Source organism: Alexandromys fortis, unplaced genomic scaffold, assembly GCF_014885135.2.
Source record: "Alexandromys fortis isolate MF-2015 unplaced genomic scaffold, M_Fortis_MF-2015_v1.1 scaffold_22, whole genome shotgun sequence".
NCBI classification, from domain to species: domain Eukaryota; kingdom Metazoa; phylum Chordata; class Mammalia; order Rodentia; family Cricetidae; genus Alexandromys; species Alexandromys fortis.
Window position 1 is genome coordinate 5,464,036 of NW_026067900.1, and position 12,785 is coordinate 5,476,820.

At 49.4% G+C, this 12,785-nt stretch overlaps 1 protein-coding gene across 1 annotated transcript in view; it reads right to left on the bottom strand.

The window, feature by feature from the left end:
• Myzap (myocardial zonula adherens protein) overlaps window positions 1-7,379 on the bottom strand; it is an 88,476-nt gene extending 81,097 nt beyond the window's left edge. Inside the window, exon 1 of the mRNA XM_050126854.1 lies at window positions 7,195-7,379. Coding sequence (XP_049982811.1) covers window positions 7,195-7,269 — 75 coding nt within the window. The 5' untranslated portion in view covers window positions 7,270-7,379. The remainder of the gene's footprint in view (window positions 1-7,194) is intronic.
• Window positions 7,380-12,785: the final 5,406 nt, after the last annotated feature.

Genomic DNA, 12,785 nt, shown 5'->3' on the forward strand with positions numbered 1-12,785 from the left:
ACCTCCCTTTACCCATCTTCCCTGCGGCAAATCTCCCCTGAGTAACATGAGCCCAATGTGGCTTATCTCAGTATTTTATGATGCTAATCAGTATGGCTTCCTGAACTCATATACAACTCCCAGGGCTTTCCCAGGCTCAACAGTGCTCAAGAGGTAGTTAGGACAGTTTATACCCAGGGGTGCCCTCAGCAGCCAGCTCAGTCCTTGAGCTCTGAACACTGGAGAGCAGCAGTTTACACACCATTGCTGTCTCCCCATCCACCCCTGGAAGCAACGTTCTAGTGCAGCGGGTCAAAGAAAGGAGCTGGACACAGCATGCCCCATTCTTTGATCACTGAGCTCCCACAACTTGTAAACAATTTTTTACGGGCTAGAAAGGGACTGTGATAACAAAGAAGCTGCTGTACCCCCAGGAGCTCGTAAACTATTCGTATTCTCAAATAGGCTACTAAGAAACATGGTTAGCATAGCCGATGCATGGCAGTGAGAGGCAGAGTAGCTTAGAGAGGAAAGCATCAGGGCCTAAATTTCTTCGGTTATACTACTGGTTTTGGCACTGGCTATGAAACCCAGAAAGTGGCCTCACCCTCAGTGTTCCAGTTACCTTAGTTGTAAAATATAGCTAAGAACACTGAATTCTCTTTCAAGTATGAAGGTTAAATTAGCTGGCACGTGTTAAGAGTATTGAGCAGTCTCTGGCACATGTTAGGATTCGGCAAGTGTTCCTATTCTAGGGATAAGTGAAGGAGAACTTTAATCTTAACTGGAAGTGGGACTCTATGAGAAAGGTAGCACCTAGAAACGCCACGTGAGCTGGGCATAAAAGGACAGAGAGGACTTGCCAGGTCACTGAGGTCTGGGAAATCCATCACCACCAAACAACAGACATCTTCCAGGCAAGATGTTCCAAGGCAGCCCAGGTACCGCTCAAACCTGACATGTCCAGACAGTGGCAAGTTAACCTGAGCTATTTGGTTCGCAGGTGAGATGAATGCAGGGCCCCAAGGGCTAGAGACTCGCACTGAAATATGAGTTCGTTTCAACTATTAAGCTGAATAAGGTGTCTCCTAGTCCTCCCTGCCCTACAGAATGGATGGAAGGAAAGACACAGGTTGAGACAAGGCAAGTGTTTAACCAGGATGAGTTTATAGCCTTTCCAGGGCCTAGCAGGGTATCAGTGCAGTTCGGTTGGATAGTTTGAGGGGTGGACTCAAACAAAGGAGACCATACCTGAAACTCCCTAGAGATTCTCACTGTCTTCAGAGTCACCCTCTTGGGAGGGAAGGCAAGAGAAGAGCAACCAGCATTCAGGTCACCCTCGCGAAAGAAAGGTATAATCCAGCCTTTGTTTGTAGCTCAGGGCACCTGGGGAGCTCAGGGCAGCCTCTGGGGCCCCGTGTGACCCTTTTTGTGAAGGCCGAGGTCCTCCTCTAGAGACACACTGGGGTTTTGCCTACCTTTTTACTCTCAGCTTCTTGATATTGGGGCTCACGGGGGCGGGGGGTCCTATCTCAAGGGGAGATGACCCAGGGCAGTGACAAGAGTTTGCTAATCAGTTTGCAAATTGGATTTCTATAAAGAAATGAACCAAATGCATTTATGTTTCCCTCGGGTCTGGTCCACGCCTATTGTGGGTCCCAGCCAAGCTACCCTTGACAACAGCAGGTGTGGCCTTAGTGGGTGTGGCTGGAGGACGGACCTTCACTCCCTGTTTAACACAAGTGTCCACCCTCTGGAACCTGCCTGTCAGACTGTGTGGGAACAGGCACCATCTAGATAAGGTCTGCTGTGACCCTGAACTTGTAGCTTCATTATCTATGGCAAGGTGGGGTCAGCTTTCTATATAAAGGGCTAGATAAGAACCATTCAGATTTTGTAGGCCACGGTGAAATCCACTCTTAGCTAACAAAACAGGCCAGCCTGCCTGAAGTGCAGCATCCAGCCTCCCCTCACCATGAGAAAGGGCCCTTCTTTCTCCTGTCAGGCCTGCTGCCACACAAAAGCCACCGAGAGGGGGGCAGGGGGCACCCCTTGCTCTCTCAACGCTCTCTGGATCGCTTCTGTCCTGGCCACAGAATGCACTCAAAGTGCTAAGATCCGAGAAGAAAGATGAATGCACACAAAAATTCCAGTACATCTAGCAGCGTTTTGACCCCCTGGCCCTGCCCCACCCATAACCCTGATGGCTATCCACAGGCCCAAGGGGCCTTACTGGCTGCCCCAAATATCTGCCTTTCTAAGAATCCATAAGGGGAAGCAAAGCTTTGAGAGACACTTATCCTCAAAGGAACTCACGGTTGCGTGGGCTGCTTCTCAATAAGGATGGGGCTAGGCCTTCCTTTCCACGCATGTTCCATACAGTTCAAAGCCTGATTGGTTCTGAGGGAGACCCAGACATAACTGTTTCAAGTTGCCTAGTAAGTCCCTGCGTAACCAAGGTTGAGAGTCACCAAATTAAGCCAATAAATGAAATTCCAACCATGGCAGAGGAAGAGGCAAGGAGGACACTTGGGTGACCTGGCCAGAACTGTCTATCACCCTTCTCATTCCTACCCACTTGTCACCAGCTTCCTTCCAGGTAGGACAAAAGCATCAGGCTGCCTTCATCCCAGGACGTCTCTTCCTACATTCTCCTTTCCAAAATGTATGCAAAGTAGGGTTTTTTTGGGGACCCTGGATGTCATTATACCTTGTGCCACCCACCTTGGTTTTTACTGAAACTTGGTCTCTCAGTAGCCTGGAAGTCACCAAGTAGGCAGGCAATCCCAAGGGATCTACTTGTGTCTGCCACCGCATTACTGAGCCCACGTAGCCGCTTACATGGACTCGGTCTTGAACTCAGGGCCTGCGCTTGTGTGGGGAGCCCCACGTTAACACAGTGAAGCTCTAGAGCTTCTTCTCAAGTGGTCACTCAGCTCCACACAAGTGTGGGTTGCACAAGCTGAGGAAATGAGGGTTCAGGGCAGATTCAGAGTCTCAACAGCAGAGAGGCAAGAAGAAAAGAGGAAAAACTGCATTGGAAGCTCAGGAGTGGGAGGTGGGAGCTTGACCACCTGGGAATTGCAGAGATACAGGACAAGAAAGGCCAGAGTCAGGTCAGGGGCCTGGACATCACACCAGGAGTTCGGCTTTACAGAGGCTCCCGAGGCAGAACCAGGTGGCTGGGTTTTTCATGGTGGAAAAGATCATTCTCTTCCATAAAGAGTGGATCTGAGTCAGCGATATGATTGACATTTGGGACACAGAGCTCATCGGAAGAGGGAAAGAGACAAACACCACTGTGTTATTCTCCTACATGCTGGAAAAGTACTGGGGTCTTTTTAAGCCACAAAGCTGGTAATGGATGAAGTACTTCAGGCTGAACCCCAGGTCCAACTCTAGCAAAGTCAGCTCTTGAACTCAATCAGGCAGGCAACTGAGGCTCACTGACTTGGAAGGGGGTGCCAACCGCCAAGAAGCTTGGTGGGGACACAGAGCTCCAGGTCCCTTTGCTGGGCTGTGGGTGCACAGCACAGGAAAACATCAACAGGGACACATTTAGGCCTCTGCAGTGGCCTAGGAAAGCCTAGACTTTCATTCTATATACTGCAGAATAAACATGGAACTCTCCATAATACAAGTGTCCTTCAGAGCCCCAAGTCAGACCACCCTACACTAAACAAGGCAAGATAGAAAAACAAAAGAAGGGAGAGGTTGGTGTTTTTCTGAGCCTGTAACTGTCAGATGCTAGTGCCAGAGGTGTTTGGGTTAAGTTCTAGTGATGCCACATAAGACCACAGCCTAGCCTGTCAGGAATTGGCTCAAAGGATCCCAAGCAGGACCCAGGCAGTTTTCTGAATGCAATGAAAGTCTCCTCCCTCCCCGCAGTCAATACTGCAATCGGCTTCCTTCCATCTGAGGCTGAATTCCACCCGAACCCCATGTCCCTTCCCCAGATCCTACAGAACAGTAGAATTGTGTACCCATTCCCTCCCTGGATTCCCCAGGGTACAGGATACAGAGCTACGTAGACTGTTTCCTCCATTGAGAAGAGGAAGCTGGGCAAACACCTGCCAGCCCCTTTCACATGCCAGTCAAGGGGAATTCCTTGTTTTTGAACCAACGAGGCAGGAAGGAGGCTCTGGTGAGTACAGCACCAGCAGCAGGGAGTGATGATGGACAGGCCTGGGCTGGGTCTTAAGAGAGAAGTCCTTTGCCAAGGGAAGGGCTGGCTAGGAAACACTCTTACCTTAGGGCCTTGTTTGGGTTTGTTTTCGTTGGGCTTTTTCACTCCACCAAGGAGTCACAATACCCAGCTCTAAGCAGCCAAGTGTCGTCTTCTCGACAGGGTCCAGTGCGGGAGAGCCCCTGTGACAGGTGGTAGACCTCACAGCCCAGAGGATGAGCTGCCTTCCACTCCCGGCACACAACCTGGCCACACAACTGACTTCATTTCAAAAACCTAGGCTGTGAGGCTAACCTTCAATTACAAAATCCCTTTCCAAATCAATGAAGCCCTTCATGTAGGCTATTTTTTTTTTAAATTCCGCCCCCACATTCCCCCAAGGTCATCTTTCTAGCTGTACTTATTCTCCAAACACTTTATCTTCCCACGGTTGCCATAGATAAAGCTATTTTTAGTGCACAACTGGTTTGAAGGTAAGAGCTTTTTCCTTTTTCAATTCCCACTGGTTAGCGTGTATGAATGTTTCTTGGTGTTTTGTTTATCCACTAACAGAAATCACCCTCTCCACCAGGCTCCCCCCTCCCCCGGGGATGATTTCAGATAAGAGGGAAGTAAGTACATTTGCAGGTGGCAGTCGCTGAACAAAGGGTGACCTGTGACAGCCTGGTTGGCCGCACTGCCCCCGCAGCTGACTCAGGGCAGCTCCTGCACAGCGTCAGCGGCCACCACTACTTCTGGTTGGCTTGACGTCTGCGACAGCAAGGCCTGCTTTTCACTTTGATAAGCCCTTTGGATAAAGCCGGTCTATTTTAATAGCAAGCAGACCTTTTGACTTTGAGGCTCGGCATTGTCCTACACAAAGTTCACACGCACGAACCAAGCAGTTGAATTTCCAAACAAACAAAAGCATCTCACAGTGTTTTAAGAACGTTCATGATTTGGTGTTGGACATTCATAGCTACCCTTGACCACCATGAGCAGCCCAAGAGTAACAGGTTGAACACGCCCCAAAGTATTCTCAAGCCCCGGAAGGTTTGAGATCATCTTGTGTCCGATCCCAGGGAAGAGATGAGAGGATACAGGATTTCTTGAAAACTTTTCAATTTCAGAAACATTTCTCATGGTTACTCATTTAGTGTATAATTTATTTTCTTGTGTTTCTAAAAAGCTTTTTTTTTAATAGGTGTTTTGTTCCAAAGCAGGTCTGACACACATTACCATACAGTCTATGTCAAGCATCCACTGAGAGGAATGATAATTCTCTTTTCACAATCAGTCGTGTTAATTGGCTTCAAATGCCTGCTCCTGCTGGAAGACCATCAGCTCACCTTCAGGGAGAGGCTTGCCTCACACACCTCAGAAAGAGACTTCCTTCTAGTGTCACTGGGCCCTGGAAACACCCTGCTCACAACAAAAATCACCACTGTATATCATCTGTGACAATGTCTGCCTCAAGGAACGGAGTGGAGCCAAGCACCCAGCCTTACAACACACAGAAATAGATCTATAAATATTCAGTGAGTCAGTTAGTCAATCAACACACCTTAGCTTCCCAACACATAGCTTCCCCGCCAGCGCCAACACACACACACACATGCACACACAGCACCTGGAGCCTTTAGAGGTGACAGGATGCTCCAGTCAGAAGCCTGAGTTCTTCAGCCTAAAGTTTTGGTATAATCTTACTCAACAGTGTGTCCAGACACCAAAGTACCATTCAAGGGCAAAATTCTCAAAGATGCTCTGAATGCATAGTCACATCTGTATTCGCCCACATCTGTATTCACCCATAGGATCCCACTATCTACCTCACCCAGCATCCCCCAGGGGAGAGGGAGTACTGTACACAGCTCAGGGCTATATGTTCAATGGTTTCATGTTTTGTCAACCAAAATTTTGTTCTAATTAACAAAGCTTTCCATGGGAAAGGTCAAACACTCTTTTTGCAGTAAGGCAGGACTATGGTTGGACTAACCAAATGTGATGCTTACTTTATGAAGTTAATGATCAAACAACCAGAGTTCTGTCAGCCTTGGGTGTCTACCATGCACACACACACACACACACACACACACACATCACTTGGCCCACACCCAAAAGCAACACATGCCTTTTGTGTATTTTGAAGAAAGATAGCCGCCAACAAGAGCATCTACAGGCCAAGCAAACTGGCCTGACTACAGAAGGGGTTTTTGGTCTGGACTTAACCAGTTCAAATGAACTGTGGAGAAACCCGATTAGAGACTAGGTGAGAACTCAGTATCATGACACCAAGACTCGAAAGCTACAGCCCAGGCTCTGACAGTGTTCTCTGAGGCCCTGGTCTTAGAAAGGGCATGGAATGTGAACCTGACTAGTCCGGTCGTTCTCTCATGAAGGAAGCGTGAGGAGATTAGGAGGTGAGAGCAGACTGTGCAGAGACAGTGGCTAACCAGATTTCCATAGGGAAACCTCCCTGGAGAGGATGCCCAGGACTTTAAGACTGGCCCCGATGCCACAAAGAAGAAACTGCCTGCCTGCATAAACTAAGTCCTGCCCCACTGAGGGTGGTCAGCTGCTCAGCTCTGGCCTGCAGACAGGCTACCTTCGACAAGCGGCTCCTGAACCAGAGGCACTCTATCACTGGTGGATGGACAGACGGACGATGCTCCGAACCAAGAGATGGAGGAGAGTTGGCATTGTAAATACATTCATTACTTGTGCTTCTCATGATAAGGACCTCAGAAACCTCTTCCTTGCCATCTTTTCACTAGTGCCACGTTTAATCTTGGCTTGACAGTGGAGACAAGAAAGAGAGGGAAGTTCTGGGCATTCCAGAAAGTCCCCTAAGTCCTCTCTTCCAGACGCTGGGGTGTCCAGAGAGAGGGTCACTGTGCAATCTGGAATAGGCCAGGAAACTTGAGCCAAGTTGAGATGTCTGCGGCCTGCAGCTGACCCCTAAACTATCCTCCTCCCCACATCTCTACAGAGGGGCCAACAGGGATGGGTGCAGGAGAACCCGGCAGCTCCTTCTCCAGCTAGCTACTCACCCTCCTACTGGGCGTCCCAGGAGACTTGGCGCTGCCGCCTGGGAGCAGGGTGACGGTGGACGTGGAGCGCAGCATCTCGCAGCGGCTGTGGAACGAGGGCTGGGTGCTCGCGCTGCTCCGGGGCAGGATAAAGCGTGCGGGGCGCACCCTGCGCGGGGGAGGCTCAGACACTTGAGGTTGTTGCTTCCGCGGGGCTGGAGCCAGGGGGCGGGGTCTGGGAGCAGCCTGGAAGGGGGCGGAGCCAAAGAGTGCTAGCTAGACCCGTCTGGCCTCATTCTCTCCCCAAAGTTGAGCGTTCTCCTCTCTGAATCTCCCCGTCCAGTCTTCCTGTACACACTCTAGGTTCCGCTCTCTGACGCCCGTCCATTCGACCTCACGACCCCAGCGTTTCCCGTCAAACTCAGAGGACCGCTGGGACCCTTGTTTTGTGTCATTTATTCAGTAACTACTGAGCGCCTATTATTTGTGCCTCCTAGTAAATGACCGACCCCTGTCTTCACAGAATTTCACCTTGATAGGGACCCTAAGAGGCGACAGCTATCGTTGCTATGGTAGAAGACGGACAGGTGTTCTGGGACTTTACAACCATCCTCAAGTTCTCAGAAGGAGGCTCCCAGAGGAAGTGACTAAGTTGAAGACCAGAAATGCAAGTCGCAAGAAGCCAGGCACAGGCTGTCCATCACGTTTATTCAGTGATTACTGTGTGTCCACCTGGGAGGGCTGAGCACCCATTACGCCAACCAATCTTCACGACCACGCTTTGGGGTAGGTGTCATTATTATCCTGCACCCCATTTTGCAGATGAGGACATTGACTCATCAAGAGTTGAGCAAGGCAGCAGGAGCCCCAGGGACTGCTGGGTGGTCAAGCTAAGAGGTGACCTACTCTGGTCAACCCCTAGGGGCTTGCCGGAGCACTCTGCTGCCCCCTAGCAAAGACAAGAGCGAGGTGAAGGCAGACCTGCCACTTCAGGAAACCTGTCACAGTGCTAGGAGCTAAAGGTGGAGAGGAGCTAAAGAGCTGGAACCTAGTCAGTAAGAACCTGGTGAGCACGCTTTGACTTTACCAGCAGGCCAAAGTGCTTCGGGGAAAGGGAAGACACTGTCTATATCTCCATTCACCTTTCAATGTACGGGCAAAGCTGTCTCCTCACCAACCTCCTAACTGTCCAGAGAGAGAGAAACAGAGACAAACAGAGGAGAGACAGACACAGAGAGAGACAGAGAGAGAAAGAGAGAGATACAGAGAGAGACAGAGACAAAGAGACAGAGGAGAGATATACAGAGAGAGAGAGAGACAGATAGACAGAGGAGAGAAAGAGACAGAGACAAAGGAGAGAGACAGAAAGAGAGAGAGGTCATGTGCGCACACACTCCCAGAATAGCACCAGCAGAAAATATGGTCAAAGAAGACTGCCGACCAGAATTCCTCGCGGTCCTGAGAAACTCAGTCACTTATAGGTGAGGAAACAATGCCTCGCTTTCTGCAAGTCTGAGTGAAGTGACTTTTCGAGGTCCAGGGGCTTCTCTGCGCCAACCCTTCCTGACGCTCTACCAACTTCACCACCAATGTGTGTGTGCTTTTTGTTTTGTTTTTAAGATTTCCTTTTTTATTTTTAATTATATGTTTGTCTGGGTGAGTGCAGGTATCCCCAGAGGCCAGAGGCATCCTATCCCTTGAAGCTGGTTACCTCGGTTGTGAGCCACCCAACGTGGGTGCTTGGAGCTGAACTCTGTCCTCTGCAGAGGCAGTAAGCTCTCTTGGTGCTGAGCCATCTCCAGCCCGGTGTCTGCTCTCTGGGCTCTAAAATCACTTTCTCTTCAGGCCGCACCTCGACCCCACCAGGAGCACCCTGTTAATATCGTTGTTTTGCAAAGGAGAAAACTAAAGCCAGACACACGAATCAGCTGGTCAATAGCCATACCAATTGCTTTTTACTCTACTTTTTCCATCCTCTGTGTACCTATCTCTTTTAAAACGCAAATTCATGAGGCTTCCTTCTATTCTCCACACAGCCCTCCGTTCCTAGTATTGACATTTGTAAGTCTAAACTCTAAGTCTACCCTTCAATAAGTAGTGATCAAAGTGTGGCTTTGGGGGCTGGAGAGCTGGCTCAGCAGCTAAGAGTCCTTGCAGAGGACCAGGGGACTTGATTCCCAGGACTTGCATGGTGGTGGCTAGCGGCAGTCTGTGACTCCCGTTCCAGGTGATCTGACACCCTCTTTTGGCCTCCAGGGGCAGCAGGTGCACAAGTGGTACACATACCTACATGTAGATAATATATTCATACACATAAAAAATTAAATAAACCAATCTTTTAAAGGTAGTTGTTCAAAGCCCCTAGGAGTTAGTCTGCATCTGCCTGGTTACCTCAGTGGGAGAAGCTAATGGTTAATGTCGTTTTTATTATTTTTGCCCCAAGGAGATAGGAAATGGGCTATTTTTGCAGGCACAGTCAAAACAACCTGGCATCAGTAATGTTTACTTTTATCATGGCAACCACCCAAGTGACCATCCAAACTAGGCTCAGCATGGAAAGAGAGGGAATTTGCATGTCTACAGTTTGTACATTGTGCTGGTTAGGTTGTTTCTTGTTTGTTTCGTCAACTTGACATAGCTAGAGTCCTCTGGTAAGAGGGACCCTCACCCGAAAACATGCTTCCATCATATTGGCCCGTATGCAAGTACACAGGGCATTTTGTTATCTTGATATGCAAGTGGCGAGCTCACTGTGGGTGTAGTCAGCCCTGGGCAGATGTATAAGAAAGCCCTACAGAACAAGCCTAAGTAGCATTCTTCCGTGGTATGAGCTTCAGTTCTTGCCTCCAGGTTCCTGCTCTGTTCTCCCTTAGTAAACAGTAAGTGATATGCTTCAACAACCCATTTCCTCCCCCAGGTTGCTTTTGGTTATGGTGTCTTATCACCATGACAGAGCCCTAACCAAGTCACTCGTCCATCCAGGTCTTTTCCACTGTACTATAATGGTTTGGTTAGTAACAAAGCAGCAAATTGCTCACCAATTTGTGACTTGGGTTACAAACTCGATCCTGTTCACATCCCTGCCCCACAGCCAAAATACATCACTGGAATGCGCTAAGTGCTCGGTGATTTTGAATGGGCGGGGAAACATTACAGAGCAACATGGCAGTTTATTTGTGAGCAATCCAAACAAATGAGATCCTTGCCAGCCCAACTTCAAAGGTGGCCCAGGGCTTCCCAGCAAGTTGTCACTGTAAGCAGCCAAAGCCCCAGGATGGTCCCAGCCAGGGTGATTGCCAGCATCACAGAGTGTTGTGGGTGGTGATAAGGCAGGCACAGGCTGACCAACATGAGAAAGATGAGACCACAGGAGATGGGTGGATCCCCAGAAAGAGAGAAAGAGGAGGAAGGAGGAAAGTGGGGAGGTGACCTAAATCATTGGAAAGGTGGGTACAGGCTGGTGGGGGGTTAAAAATCAAATTCAGGTTTCTGTAAATAGTTCTGGAAGATGTACAGATGAAGACTGACTCCTTTCACATGAGGAACTGGGGCTCGAGAGACGGTTCAGCCGCTAAGAGCACATCCTGCACTTGTAGAGGATGCACGTTTAGGTCTGAGCACCCTAGTAGGATAGCTCACAACCACCTGTGACTCCAGCTCCAGGGGATCCGACGCCCTCTTCTGGGCTCCACAGGCACCTGCTATCACGTGTATACACACACACACACACATTGCACACTTTAAAATAAATCTTTTAAAATAAAAAGAGGAACCAAAGGCTGAGGACTCTAGGGTCTACAGAAAGGATAGTAGGAAAGAGAATGAAAGGGACAGGGCTCTCTCTAGTGCAGGAGCCATCAAGCAATCTCCCAACATGCTGGGGCCTCTCTATCCCCTCCTTATGCGTTGATGGTGGGTGGCTGTCATTATCTGTCCTGGGAGGGAGCGGGAGTTCTGACAATACTGTCTTAGCTGCCGTTGTTTTCCATCCATGGTAGTAGCCATGTGTGCCTAAGTCCTGCTCTAACTGCCTCTGCTGATGCATGGGTGTGCAGAAAATTCTAGATGCTTGCATAAATGACTTTCCTTTTCTTGGGATCAGTTTCTTAACTGAATCGCCTTCTCTCATAACCTCCAGGCCTCTGCTTGGTGAAGCCTTAGGGTGGGATCTGTTTCTCTAGCAAAGTCTTAAGAAGAAAAGATTGTCTTTGTAAAGACCAAGAACCGAATCACTCACCAGACACCAGAGCACACAACAGGGGAGTCCAGGGCATGCGAGGCCTGCTGGTATTTGTGCCTCTTCACTTTTGAGTCCCTGAAGAATCCCTTTCTTCCTTTTATTGGACTGTGACAACATCCCAAAGTCCTGGCACATTCTCCTCTTCTGAATGCCACAGAGACCAAACGTTCACAATGGGAAAGGACACAGTTCCAGCCCTGGCCAAGAGTGCTGAATTACAAAGCCCCTTTACATAAGTAGAATAAGTAACAGCCATATTGACCGGCCTCTGAGAGGCAGGGAGCAGGGCCCAGAGATAAGGAAGGCAGACTGAGAGGAACCCAATCCCCAGACAACTGGCTCCCTCAGATCCTCAGGCTTTATAAGCCCGTCTAGACATGGGCTGGACCTGCTGCTGACCCACTCTAGGGGACAGAAACTCATTGAAGCAATGCTGTGACCTCACAGCTAGCCCCGTAAACAAACGGTGCATTCATCAAGCTAATCTGCACTGTTTGGGTTTGAGTGTGCCATGTTCTGCGTGGGCCGCAGTGTCTGCATCTTGGTCCCCAGGCAGTGGCTTTGTTTTCATGAGACTGTGTAGCCTTTAGGAAGTGGGGTCTGACTGAAGGAAGTGGATTATGACAGGCAGGCCTTTGAGCATTATAGCCCGACCAGACTTCTGGTCCCATTCTTTTGCCTCCTTTTTGGCCAAGCTGTGAACAGCTGCTCTGCCACAAGCTCCTTCCAACGTAGACTAAGCCACTCCTGTCGCCATGCTTTCTGTGAACTTGATGGACAGAAATCCCCTGAAACTGTGAACCAAAGTGAGTTTTTTCTCCCTCCTCAAGTTACTTCTGTCACAGGAATGAGAGAAGTTACTGATCAAATAGTAGTTACTGGGCCCTGAACATGCAGAGACAGGAAGAGCAGCCCCTACTTCCTAGGATTCCTTAAATGACTGGAGAGAGAACACTTAGGAAAGAAATGTTGGCTAGGACTCACACAGTGCTACATGAAGAGAAACATGTTGATGCGTTGGATACTTTTGAACATGGAGGGTAAGGAAGATGCTACTATGTGTCCCTTCTCTGCAGGTGAAGAAATGGAACGGCAGCTGGCAGAGTGACTTGACAGCTGGCGGAGTGGCTTGCCTGTGGTACCAACACTAGGAAGTGGTGCAACCCAGCTCCCACCTGCGGCTAGATGACTCCAGAGTCTGTGATGTTGGCAACTCGCCTTCTGCTCCAGGATAAAGGGCATATTTGAGGCATGCTTGGGTCCAGAGAAGCAGGGAAAAGATGCCCTGGGAGGTGGCCCATGGGCCAGCCCTGAAGAGTGAGAAGGTACAGAAAAGAGGAGAGGGGGAGAGGAGGAGGAGGAGGAGAGGGGA